Source organism: Balearica regulorum, chromosome 3 (assembly GCF_011004875.1).
Source record: "Balearica regulorum gibbericeps isolate bBalReg1 chromosome 3, bBalReg1.pri, whole genome shotgun sequence".
NCBI classification, from domain to species: domain Eukaryota; kingdom Metazoa; phylum Chordata; class Aves; order Gruiformes; family Gruidae; genus Balearica; species Balearica regulorum.
The window spans coordinates 76,479,830-76,493,351 of NC_046186.1; the positions used below are offsets into that span (position 1 = coordinate 76,479,830).

The 13,522-nt window shown below is 37.9% G+C and overlaps 1 protein-coding gene across 13 annotated transcripts in view; it reads left to right on the forward strand.

Moving 5' to 3' along the window:
* The window catches only part of QKI (QKI, KH domain containing RNA binding), a 169,449-nt gene that overhangs the window by 31,712 nt on the left and 124,215 nt on the right, over nt 1-13,522 (forward strand). For all 13 annotated transcript variants that reach the window (XR_012834581.1, XM_075748548.1, XM_075748542.1 and 10 more), the window contains exon 2: nt 10,741-10,883. Coding sequence is in view for 12 of the 13 variants with exons in the window: in XM_075748548.1 (XP_075604663.1) it covers nt 10,741-10,883 (143 nt within the window). In the remaining variant the exon portion in view is untranslated. The remainder of the gene's footprint in view (nt 1-10,740; nt 10,884-13,522) is intronic.

The following is a 13,522-nucleotide window of genomic DNA, read 5'->3' on the forward strand; positions in this document are numbered from 1 at the left end:
TTTTATTTCAGTTCCAAGAATAAACAAAAGTGAAATTTAGATAACTCCATCAGAATTTTCATTCTCTACTAAACTTCAAAACTGACTATTTTTAAGGGTCTCAACCAGGAATTTATTTGAATTAGTCTGTTTTGTTTTAAATGTTGTAGAATAGCATCTTGCCTTTTAGGCGCTCCTTGCAAATCCTGGTGGGATAGCATAGGGTGTGGGATTTCTTTGCTGATGCCCAGGGGATTCTGATGTGAATTAGGCTATTGTTTTCTGAAGTGCAGAGTATACTTTTTGAGAGAATGTCCTTCTGGCCTGAACTGGAGAGCTTCCCAGTACATAGAATCATAGAATGGCATGGGTTGGAAGGGACCTCAAAGATCATCTAGTTCCAACCCCCCTGCCACAGGCAGGGACACCCTCCACTAGACCACTTTGCCCAAAGCCCCATCCAGCCTGGCCTTGAACACTGCCAGGGATGGGGCCTCCACAACCTCTCTGGGCAACCTGTGCCAGTGCCTCACCACCCTCACAGGGAAGAATTTCTTTCTAACATCTAATCTAAATCAACCCTCCTTCAGCTGAAAGCCATTACCCCTTGTCTTGTCACTACATGCCCTTGCAAACAGTCCCTCTGCAGCTTTCCTGTAGGCCCCCTTCAGGTACCAGTAAGCCACAATTAGGTCTCCCTAGAGCCGCCTTTTCTCCAGGCTGAACAGCCCCAACTCTCTCAGCCTGTCCTCACAGGAGAGGTGCTCCAGCCTTCTGATCAGCTTTGTGGCCCTCCTCTGGACTCTCTCCAACAGCTCCATGTCTCTCTTGTACTGGGGCCCCCAGAGCTGGATGCAGTACTCCAGGTGGGGTTTCACAAGAGCGGAGTAGAGGGGCAGGATCACCTTCCTCGACCTGCTGGTCGCACCTCTTTTGACGCAGCCCAGGACACGGTTGGCTTTCTGGGCTGCAAGCGCACACTGCCGGCTCATGTTGAGTTTTTCATCAATCAGTACCCCCAAGTCCTCCTCCTCGGGGCTGCTCTCAATCCATTCCTCACCCAGCCTGTAGCTGTGCTTGGGATTGCGCCGACCCACGTGCAGGACCTTGCACTTGGCCTTGTTGAACTTCATGCGGTTTGCACGGGCCCACCTCTCCAGCCTGTCAAGGTCCGTCTGGATGGCATCCCTTCCCTCCAGCGTGTCGACCCCACCACACAGCTTGATGTTGTCGGCAAACTTGCTGAGGGTGCGCTCGATCCCACTGTCCATGTCACTGACAAAGATGTTAAACAGTGCCAGTCCCTGTACCGACCCCTAAGGAACACCACTTGGCACTGGTCTCCACTTGGACATCAAACTGCTGACCACAACTCTTTGAGTGCGACCATCCAGCCAATTCCTTATCCATCAAATCCATGTCTGTCTGATTTAGAGACAAGGATGTCATGCGGGACAGCGCCACATGCTTTGCACAAGTCCAGGTCTTCCCTTGTCCACCAATGCTGTAACCCCATCATGGAAGGCCACCAGATTTGTGAGGCACAGTTTGCCCTTAGTGAAGCCGTGTTGGCCGTCACCAATCACCTCCTTATTTTCCGTGTGCCTGAGCATAGTTTTCAGGAAGACCTGCTCCACGATCTTGCCAGGCAGGGAGGTGAGACTGACCGGCCTGTAGTTCCCTGGGTCTTCCTTTTTTCCCCTTTTTAAAAATGGGGGTTATGATTTCCCCTTTTCCAGTCAGTGGGAACTTCACTGGACTGCCAGGACTTCTCAAATATGATGGAGAGTGGCACTTCATCTGCCAGTTCCCTCAGGACCCGTGGATGCATCTCATCAGGTCCCATGGACTTGTGCACCTTCAGGTTCCTTAGATATTCTTGAACCTTATCTCCTCCTACAGTGGGCGGTTCTTCATGCTCCCAGTCCCTGCATTTGCCTTCTGTGACCTGGGCAGTGTGGCTCAAGCACTTGCCAGTGAAGACTGAGGCAGAGAAGTGTTGAGTACCTCAGTCTTCTCCATGTCCTGGGTAACCAGGTCACCCGTTTCATTCCGGAGGGGACCCATGTTTTCCCTTGTCCTCCTTTTATCACTAGCATACCTATAGAAGGTTTTCTTGTCCTTAACATCCCTGGCCAGACTAATTTCTATCAAGGCTTTGGCTTTCCTAACCTGATCTCTGACTGCTTGGACAGTTTCTTTGTATTCCTCCCAGTCTACCTGCCCTTGTGTCCACCCTCTGTAGGCTTCCATTTTTTTGTTTGACTTTGCCCAGGAGTTCCTTGTTCATCCATGCAGGCCTCTTAGTGTTTTTGCTTGACTTCCTCTTTGTTGGGATGCAGAGCTCCAGAGCTTGGAGGAGGTGACCCTTGAATATTAGCCAGCTGTCTTCCTTCCAGGACCTTGTCCCATGGTATTCTACCAAGCAGATCCCTGAAGAGGCCAAAGTGTGCTCTCCTGAAGGCCAGGGTAGTGAGCTTGCTGTGTGCCCTCCTCGCTGCCCTGAGGATCTTCAATTCCACCATTTCGTGGTCACTGCAGCCAAGGCTGCATTTGAGCTTCACATCGCCTACCAGGCACTCCTTGTTGGTGAGAACCACATGACTTCATGGTTATTCAACATAAATACAATTTATTTCATATGCTGAAGATACCTGTAGAAATTGAATGGCAATTGACTCTGTTGTGAATGGATGGATTTACATGTAGGGAGCAAGGGGTCCGTTGCAGACCAGTCAATCTTCATTGTTCACAAAGAGTAATGTCAAAAGCAGACAGGTAACTGAGGTAAAAGATTTTTGTTTAAAAAAATACACACCTGAGGAACTAAAACCATGGAAGTTCTATCAGTTTGAGCTGATATTGTTAAGCTGATGTTTTTAAATAGCAAAAAGTAACACTAATGTTGTTTAAATCTCATGGAACGGATGGCTCCTTTCTTTCATCTTTATGATCATGATTAGTAGTTTGTACAGAATTGTACTACTGCTGATTCTCTTGCATCAAAGATATCCAAGTCCTTTGTTGTTATGGTTAGCTGCCAAACATTTGATTCATGCTACAGGTGTGGAAAACAAAGAAAAACCTCAAATATATTTAGCAGCTTGATGCACGCATAACTGTGCTCCTTGTAATTAAGTACTTGGGGGCAACTTGCTGCTAAAGGGACCTAGAGTAGATTTTTGAAAGTGTAATAATTAAGCCTGATAGGAATGTGAGCCACAAAATCTGCTTCAGCAGTCGTGCTGTGGTGATGGACTTTACTAGTGGAAAATGTTTTGAAGAGTTTGATGCTGTTAATCTAACCCATGTTGTAAGGAAATTTTATAACAACCAGGGCAGTATATGTTCATTTACTTTTAACTGAGTTATTGTGTAAGTTTGATCTAATGCTGAGACTTCACAGAGATGAATATTCTGGATTCATTTTCCTGATTTTTAATGTTGACTTTTAAAACACTTAATTTTCCGTGACTCTTAAAAGTTTAGTTTAGTTGTACTGTTTTCTGTCTATCAGCTAATTACTTATCCCAGGAAGCTTTTGGTTTTACAAAGATACTCACTTGGATGTGGATGGATAAGGTACGTCAGTTGCTAGATGATGTTAGTTGAAGATACCAAGTAGACTGCTGAAAGGCTCGTTCAACTATCCTCTTAGGAACTTGGAAACTGATTTTATGCTAAAGATTTTTAGGGTTTTTTGTAGTGTAATACTGGGATATGAAGAGACACAGGACTTCATCTCAAATGTATAGCTTTTTGAGTTTACCAAGAAAATGAGGAGACTGTATTTAATCTTCTTTATATTATTTTATTAAGTGAATGCAGATTGCCACTGTCAGATGTAATGTAGGTTGATGGACTTTTGATCAGACCTGTTCTGGCTGTTCTGACATACCGTTGAATTAAATAACATAAATGCAAGTTTTAGTAAGTGGAAACAAATGCATAACTGTTTTAAATTTGCCAGTTAATTACGTCAAGAGTTCAGTGTCGTGCTCTAAACTAAAATTGCAGATGTATGAAAATTTGTCAGAAGCGGGCTGTTTTATCTGCTTTGATGCTTGATTATGCTTGTCTAAATTTTGGGGTTTTTTACTTTTTCTTGGTTTCTGAAGGCAAGATGTTAGGAATCTTGTTTGCCTGATGCTCAGGCATTTCACTGATTAATAGCAGGGGGTGGGTAGAGTAAGTGCTTGCCAACGTTTTAGTCTGTACACTGATGATGCATGTGTGGTACAGGTCCATGTGGCACAATATTAAAAAATGACTTGTTTTTTTGCTAGTGTTGCTATTTCTGCTGCATCAGCAATAGTAGCAAACAGCACTGGTGTTAACAGTGAAGACTGTTAAAATCGTGATGAATAAAAACAACTATTTCTTTGCCAAGTAAGCATACTAAAGCTGCTAGATTAGAAAACACATGAGTTGCAATGTTCCACCGATAATAAAGCACTTAAAAGCTTTCTGTTGACATTTATACAAAGAGAACAGATGAGTGTGCTCTATTTGGTTTTGAAGTCAGTTTGATGCAAACCTTACAACTGTCCACAACAGAAGGAGTTTTGCAGGCTGCTCTTGCAAAAAGAAATGACTGAATTTTGATACCAAGAGTGCTGACAAATTGCTGAAAGTGCTGCCCACTTATCATTGGACTGACAGTTTAATCATCGAAAGTGTACTGCTAGATTGGGCGCAGAGGAACAAAGGAGAAGAAAGTAGAGTTTTTCCAAGGCATTAAAAGATGAATTGAAATTTGAAATGCAAACACTTTTTTTTTGGGGGGGGGGGGGGGGGGGGCATGGCGGTGACACTGCTGCATGACTTCTATGCCATATTCTGAGTGATGGTGTCCAGAATTTATAGATACTTTTTCACTTCTGAGAGAAAGTGCTGATCAATTTAATGCATAAATGGGGCGATGTCATATTCTTTTGATTCTTGGTTTGATTTTTTATAATAAAGGTTTTATTTAAATTTGGTATGTGCTATGCCAACAAGGTTCTTTCTGGGCAGGGAGTAAACATTAGCACACCACTCATCTTGGTGGTTTGAGCACACACTCTGTATTAGCCTTCAGAACACTTTCAAGAGAGGTTACAATCCACCTGACTTTTAGAGATTTTTCACTAAGAACAGAATATGATAGTTAGTTACTTTTTCTACTTTTTTTTCTCTCCATTCTTAGTTACATTTTTCAGGTGCTTTGCTTACAATATTACTGGATATTGTTTGAAGAAAACACTGCGTATTATATAAAACTAACTGGTATCTAGTTGCAGTTGTCTAATTGATGGGTAATGTTTTAATAGAACATGGAATGGATTGTCTGTCTGGATAAACCCTGGGTCCATATTCAGTGGATTTGGATCCTCCAAAGTGGTAACTGTATGTCTGTTACAACTTTTGTAGTCTTTGTTTACTAGTTTGGGGACCTATGTGATTGCAAAAGAATTGCATAAAAATTATTTTGTTGCTTAAAAGTACCTCTTAAATTCCTGAATTGATGGTTCAGCAGTAGTTGTGTACAGTAAAAATATTTTATAAAAAATCTTAACTTTTTGCATTCATTTTGTTGCATTTCACATAAAAAAATAATTAAACTTCTTAGTAGTAAAGAATGAGAAGGGACATAGATGAGTTGTTTTTCCTGCCTGCCCCCTCCAGCTCAATGCACGCTGATCTCATGAACTTGAGTGCACTTACAAAAGTCATCTTTGATAGATAAGTTATTTTTTACTTTTCACAATTATTGTGGAAATATTGAAGACATTATTTGCGCTATGTTTTAGTGCCATAGTCTGTAGGAAACAAATTTGTTGTAAGAAATTTTTTCCTGTCAAAATACATAAAATTATGCTGTATGTAAAAAAATTTGGTGTCATTGATATTTTGGGCATAACTTGATTTCTGTGAAAAAGTAGAATACTGAAACTGAACGTTCTATGCAGCACTGAGATCCAAGTGCTGTGTAGATTTTTAGCTATATGAACATAACTTTTTCTCACCACACCTTAAATTTTTAACTTTTAAAAATTTACTCTTTTTTAATATGGAAACTAGCTTGTGATTGAGAATCATGAGAAGCATGCTGACTGGTGTTATAAGATGGTTATTGTTTTGATTCATTCTGAAACTCTTACTGATTGTGGCTATTGGTTTGTTCCACTCCTGTTTGCTGTGTATTCTAAAAATCAAGAGTGATAGATAAGTGGCTCTTCTGTGACAGATAAACACTTGTTATTTTCTTCAATTTAAAGGATTAAATGCTGTGTGCATTGATGGCTTAATGTTGTGTTAGACTTAGGAAAGGAACATAGGCTGAGAGTGGCATCAGTTTAGCTCTGTTTAAACGACTGTAGCTAAATTGGAGCAAATTGTTAACATCAGAAGATTTGTTTCAGTTCTTCAAATTCTTAGTTCTAGTTTAAACTGCAATGAGGAATGCTTTTGTTTTAAAACTGTCCAAGTCTGCTCTTCTTTCAAAAGATAAAGCTTTATAATTTAGGAGAAGCCTTCATGATGAGAAATTCTAAAGCTGTGGGCACCAGGGTTAAGGGTGGTTTGCAACTCGGATGTGAGAGGAAGAATTTGAACCTTTTCAGCAATTTCCTACTTTGAATATGCTTGTTGAGTAGCTTATGTAAACCCATTTTACCTTGGAATCCAACAGTCTTAAACACATGTGCAGTGTCTTACTTCCTCTAAGGGAATGATAATTGACAACTGAAGAGCAATAACTTCGTGGTGTTTTTTAATGTGATGACAAACATTCATCTGAACACAGTCCATGTGCTCAAGAGGGAGGAGTACTTCGTTGTTAAGTGTCATGAAGACATTAAAAAAAAAAAAAAGTACGTTTCTGTAGGCAAATGTAGTCAGTATAAACAGTGTGTCCTGCTTCAGATCGTATCATAGAAAGGTGTGAGAGAAGGTGAAAAATACTGTCTGTAGATGAAGGAAACAAAGATTACATGACTTGCGTAGTTTTCAGGAACAGAGGAAGGAAAGTGTTCTCCTGGACCAGAATGCATCTCACTGCCACCATAGGTGACTATGTCATACCATATTAAGGTGGAACAATATAGTTATATCGAAACCAGTTTGTCTTTTTTTGATTCTGTTCCTCCACTGACCTGCTGTGAGCAAGACAAATTTGTCATTTACTGCTAAACTTACTACTTACAACATACAGACCAGAGTATTGTTAAAGGGCAATAATGTGGATTTTGAAATTCTTCACATGAATTTCTGCTTCTACCTACAGTAGAGATGGGTACTTAGATCTTTCAAAGGGAGGCCTATTACTGCATTTGCAGAGCTCACAGGTTTTAGAGGTATGGTGAAGCTGCTATGTGCTATTTTTTTAGCCATATATACTATTATAGTTAAGTATCTCTCCTTACTAACTCTCTTAAATCCCTAGAGAGTTATACAACATAATTACCACTGCAGTCTTCAGATAGAGGTAGTTAGAACTGTACTTAGATATTCGCTTTCAAAGTAAAGCTTTCCTTATTTTTAAATCAGTTGGCTTCCTGTGAGATGTGGGGGAAGAATTTGTAAAGAATTATAAACGTGGAGGAGCTAAAGCCTTGCAAATGAACTTGGAAAGTGTGATTTCCTGAGACATGCCAAAGAAGCTTTTGGGAAGGGAAGATGAGACATTTGCTTAGTGGTGTGTAAGAAATGATGTGAAATAGATCTAAATAAAAGGCTGTTTACTTGAGTTTCTCTTATTTTTAATGATATGTGTATTCCCTGGTAAAAAGGCGTGCTTTGAAGATGTGACCTTCCTACTTTTGTACTAATGTCCTCAGATTTTTAAAGTAATTTTTAAAGTATTTCAGAAAAGAATAAACCAGATATTTGCTAGACGTGAAAGGAGTAGAGCTTTTAGCTTTTTGTAACATGCTGCTGGTGAGTCTTTCTGGAATCTTACTGCGCTTCTGATAAACTCTTGAGGGTGGTGCTGGAAATACAGTAGCAAATAGTTCTGTAGGTATACGTAACTGCTTAGAGTGAGTGGCAAAATTGCAAGATACCAAGAGACTAGAAGCTTGAATTTGGTTCAGTGGAGACTGTAAAGGACAGATTATGTGATCAAAATTCAATACTTCTGTATAGACTCTTGTTGAGACACAAGAGGCAGGTATTGGAGAAAACTGCTGTTAGTCATAAAAGAAAAAAAAAACTGAGGATGTGTAAAAAAGATACATCAGTAATTTAAATTTAAGCAGTAGTCCTTCAGTTCTGCCAAATACAAGATAAGTGACAAGAGAGGCTAGTGTATTATACAGAAAGGGAGTTTGGAGACCTGATCAGCAGTTAAAAGAAAAACTGGGGACACATGCTTGTTATTTCACCTATTGCTTCTGAATGGTTTTTCTGAGGTCTTAGTTGATATAGCTGCCTGTCCCTGTCCTGATGTTTGTCCATGTTACCGATGTCTTGAATGTAAAGAGAGAAGAGAAAAACCTACATATGCAAAGAAAACTACATTTCAGGTGTCTGGTCCTGTGGTGGAGTAAAAAATACTGAGTTGGTAGGTATCTTCATTCTATATAACATTTGAGGCGTGATAGATGGCTTAGGTTTCACACAAGCCAGAATTCAGTGTTAGTCCTAAGTCAGCTTATCATACTATCTATGCGTGTTCTGAATGTTTGGCTCTACAGTGTCATAAATGTGACGTATGAGTATTTGCAAGGGAAAGATTAAAATAAGTCATCTTTCCCTCCTGTGAAAACTAGGATATCTAATGTTAGTGATTATATTCTACATGAAAGATACAATTTAAAATGAAATTTTCAGTGTAACTACTCCGTAGCTGCCAAATATAAATAAAAATGACCGTGTTGCTACTTATGCTTCAGTACTTCGGCAGACTGCCTAGCTTGTTTCAGTGTAGTGTAAGTTAATGGAAAAAGAGAATGAAAAGGAAACAAAGTCTGCCAAAAGATAATAATATTTGTTCAAAGAGATGTGCTAAAGAATTTCTTTATATACTGAAGCCAGTATAAATACTGCTTGTAGTTCTGAGGATTTTGTGCCTGTTGCCAAAATTGTCAGTGTAGAAGCAGCTGTGGATTTTTTTCCTTGAGCTATGATTATATGATGACAAAATTTGTGTTCTCCATTCTAAACAGGTGTTAACCACCAAATCATTATATAGTATACATGATTGAGTGTGTCAGTTTCCAGTGGAGAAACAACTTGTTCTTGAATATGCAGAATAAGTTTGTTAGAATTAATTCAGACTAACTCGATAGAAAATTAGATCTGCTGCGTTTCAGAGATTTGTCATTTCTGACGCTCTCCCTCTCCCTTTTAGCTTTTCAAGTGGTGAAATCTCACCTATAAATCATTTGCCAGAGAAGAAATTGATTATGAAACAGAGGTTATATTAATATCTTGTCTGCTGCTAGAGTTTCCAGTGACTTCTTGTTTCTGTGGCTTCCTGTGGTCAGATGAAAACATAAAATTTCTGATTTCAGTTTCATTCTAATTCTGGAGATTTTGAAAGCAGTTGTAACAATTCTAAGTGAAAGACTGGAATTATTGCAATCTGATTTGGCTTTACAGCCCACCCTATCATAAGTCTTAATGCTTTGGGAACAATGCCTATTTAAATGTTAGTTTTCAGTTTGGAACTTGGTTAATACATTCATTTTAAGTAATTCTTTATTGATACAGGAATAAACTCGTTGAGAAAATTTTATACTAGTTGGGATTCCATAAGTTATGAAATGTGGGGGTTTAAATTCTTATAGCAGCAATTTAAATACCAGTTTAACAGTTGCAGAAATGAAATATAAGCTCTTGTTAAATATGTTTTTTCGGTTAAATAAGAGAAAGCTTTGTGTTCCTTCTCAGATTGTTACAGTTTAGTGAAACTAACATGGGTTTGAATCAAATTATCCATTTTTAACTACCTTGTTTATAACTACTCAACTACAACTTGTAAGTAAATACCTCCAGGTGTGGGTAATAGAGGTGTAATTGGTAGAAACAGTGCTTATAATTCCACTTGTGACATTCCCTGGTGCTGTGAAGGAGTTTTTCATTACACTCAAAAGTCCTGCTACTTCGTTGTAAAGTATGTAGAGGTTGCCCAGGTCTCTGGTACCATACTTGTCTTCATTTTTTCATTATCTCACTGGAGGTAGTTGGTAGAACAATATTTACTAGTTTGTTGTCACACTGTGTGCTCCGTAACTGTACCCTTGAGTTGCCAGATTTCTCAGATGCACCATTTAATTTCCAAATGCTATAGTTAATCTCATAACTAGTAAATAGTACTGCATAGATACATTTTTGTAGTTTTTGTTAGGTACAGATTTCTAATTTTTTTGCTTTCTAGGTGCTTTATTATAAAAAATATGTAAAAGAACTGTTTTATACACCTTTTAAATGATGTGAACAATCTTGTAAATGTTCTGCGGAGCTGCACATAATTTTTACTTCAGTAGCTGAATTCCATAAACAGGATGAGTAGGCATGAAGAAAACATTTAAGATGGATGCTGCCATTTAAAAAACAAACAAAAAACCTAAAAACAAACAAAAAAAACCCAAACCCCGAAACCAACACAAAATCCTAAACAAAACCAGAGTAGATTTTTCTTTCAAGTTACCATGATCATGAAGAGAGGAAGAAAATGGCATTAGGATTTGGGAAAGATTAGAAAGAGAAGACTGTCATGCTAGTTTATAATCTGTTACTGTATTTAATACCTAATATACGTTTTTCCCCCCACAGAAATTAGCAGAGTACGGAAAGACATGTATAACGACACATTAAATGGTAGTACGGAGAAGAGAAGTGCAGAATTACCAGATGCTGTGGGACCTATTGTACAGTTACAAGAGAAACTATATGTGCCTGTAAAAGAATATCCAGATGTAAGTATAACTTTTTAGTCCCTAAATTATTTTTTGATCCTTGTGGTTGTCTTTAAATGTAAATTTCATGTGATCACACATGATCCACCCTTGGATCACACTGAATTGCTATTGACAAGATACTTCTTAGGGAAGCAGTGTATTTTCCACTTGGTGGCTTGATTTATAGTGAGTGTGAGTGGGAGACGGTTATGTTAAATACCAAACTAGTATGGATTATAAACCTGTAGAGCTAAGATCTGAATTATCTTGTTCATTCAGTATTGTCAGTTCTGAGACACTGTGTAGTGAGTTTTATGATGGAAATAGTTCTTGGGACAGTGTTTTTTGCTCTTAGTATGTCTCTGAAAGTCAGTTGGAGAATCCTTAGAGACCCTTTAGAAGCCTTTTGGGGACTGTACTTAACCTCAATTACTGTTTGTCCTATACCTGTGTAACCAGTTCTGTTGCATATAGAAGTGTCTTTATCTTGGGGTTCGTTTCTCCCCCCTGCAAGCCAAGCTTCTTGCTTTCATGACAAAGTTATGTTCTCCATTGGGTGTTCTCTTCTATTGTACACCTACCTTTTTGAGGGACAATGGCTTCATTTAACTAGAAGAACTATTTAGAACTTCTGTGGTCTGAATGGGTTCTTAAGACAACTTGGGAAAAATAGTGCTGTCAAAATCTACCACAACCATTTTCATTGACAAAATAAGAAATTGTATTATTCTCCCTAATAGAATGTAGAGGTCCAGTTGCAGTGGAGGAGTGCAGGGTCCAAGTGAGGCATTTGCACGCTGAAATGGTATAAAGTGGAAGAAAGTACAGAACAGCAAAAAATGCAAGTAACTTATGTATTTTTGAGGCTCCTCTTTGTATCATTAATTAAACTAAGCTCTCCAAATTGAGCTTTATTATTTTAATGCTGCTTAGAACATACAGGCCTCTAAATAAACCTCATTGTACCATACTCCATCAAGAAAATTAAGTACAAGTCATTATTCAGAACAGAATATTTAGACAAATGTCTCTTCTCCCTTTTCAGTTTTCAAAGTTGTTTTCTTGCTTGTGGTTTATAAAATACCTGTACTGGGAAAAGTGTTCAAAGAATTTTCAGTTCAGTTTTCAAAGTTGTTTTCTTGCTTGTGGTTTATAAAATACCTGTACTGGGAAAAGTGTTCAAAGAATTTGCATTGGCAGTAAGGACATGTCTCTCCCCTTCCCTTCTGTTTTTCTTCCAAATTCAATATATGCATATGTGTATCCATATACATATATGTACATGCATATATATCCCCACACCAAAAACAGTGATTCTTTTGAAACTGGAATAAAAAGGTAGTTGGTTCTTGTGTGATGATGTAAAATGTTTGCTAGAAAACCTACAGCTTCTAACAATATGGTGGTACTTGGTAGTTCAGGCTTCTATCGGGGAGCCAAGCCCAGTGTTCTCTCTGTGCTCCTTCCTGTCTACGTATTGTCCGTATTTGTTCCTACCTACTCAAATTAGAACTGCACAGCCTCAATAATTGGTTAAGCAACAATAATATACCGCTACATGCAAAAAAAGCTGTGGTTTTGTATGTAGGCCCTTTCTAAGATCTTTCTGCAAGTTAGAAATTAAGTAACCTGCTTTGCATTCAGGCTAGTACAGTGTTTAGAAGGTGTGGAGTACAGTGATACCAACTTGTCTTTAAAAAGACCTGTAAAATTAACTTGCAAAGATTTAATTTCACCTGTAAAGATAATTTCATTGTAATCACACAGTGTTACATGAAACTTATTACTCATATCTAGCAATTGATTTAATTCTTATTAGATACAGGGAAGACATGTTGTGCAGACTATCACAGTGAATTTATCGGATAAATCCAGTTAATTCTTTCTATCGCCATCATTCTCTTCCAACTGACAATCTTGTAAAGACTTAAAGATGGATAAACTTAAAGATTATTCAGAGAAGAGTGACCAGAAACTGTCTTCTGATGTAGATTTAGGAATATTACTAATAACACAAATAATCAAACATTTATGACTTTCTAATAAACTTTTATTCTGGTAAATATTTTTGTCTTACAATTTTAAGTATAAAGATTAGTTGACTGTGGTGAATAATGAATGGTACTGTAGTGCCATTTTGTGCACAGAATCCTAAATTAATTGTGAGGCATAACGATAATGGTCTGCCATAAGTTTAAACAAACTTATGTTTTATATACATATATATAAATATACATATATGTATAAAAGATGAAACAGTAAATTTTCATAGCCTACATCATTTTGATATTACTGTTTGACTGTCCTTTGAGTAACTACACAGAGGAAAGAATATATAAAATTGAATTACAAAGCTAAAATAAATATATAAAATGCCTTATAGTCTCATAATAATTTAGTTTTTTATATGAGTGCATATGGAGTATTTTTATTCTAATTTTTAGTCTAAGACCATAGTTGATGCAAGATTCAACTTTCAAACAAATCGATTGTGTGAAACAGCCTGTAGTTTTTAAATGTTGACTGTGTGAAGTCTGCATTTCTACTTCTGTACTAGTAAGTGGAAAATATGCAAACGTCTTGCTAAAAAATAACTAATTTTCTTTTGCATGTGAGATTAATAAGGAGCATTTTCCTATGATGTAATCACAATCTGA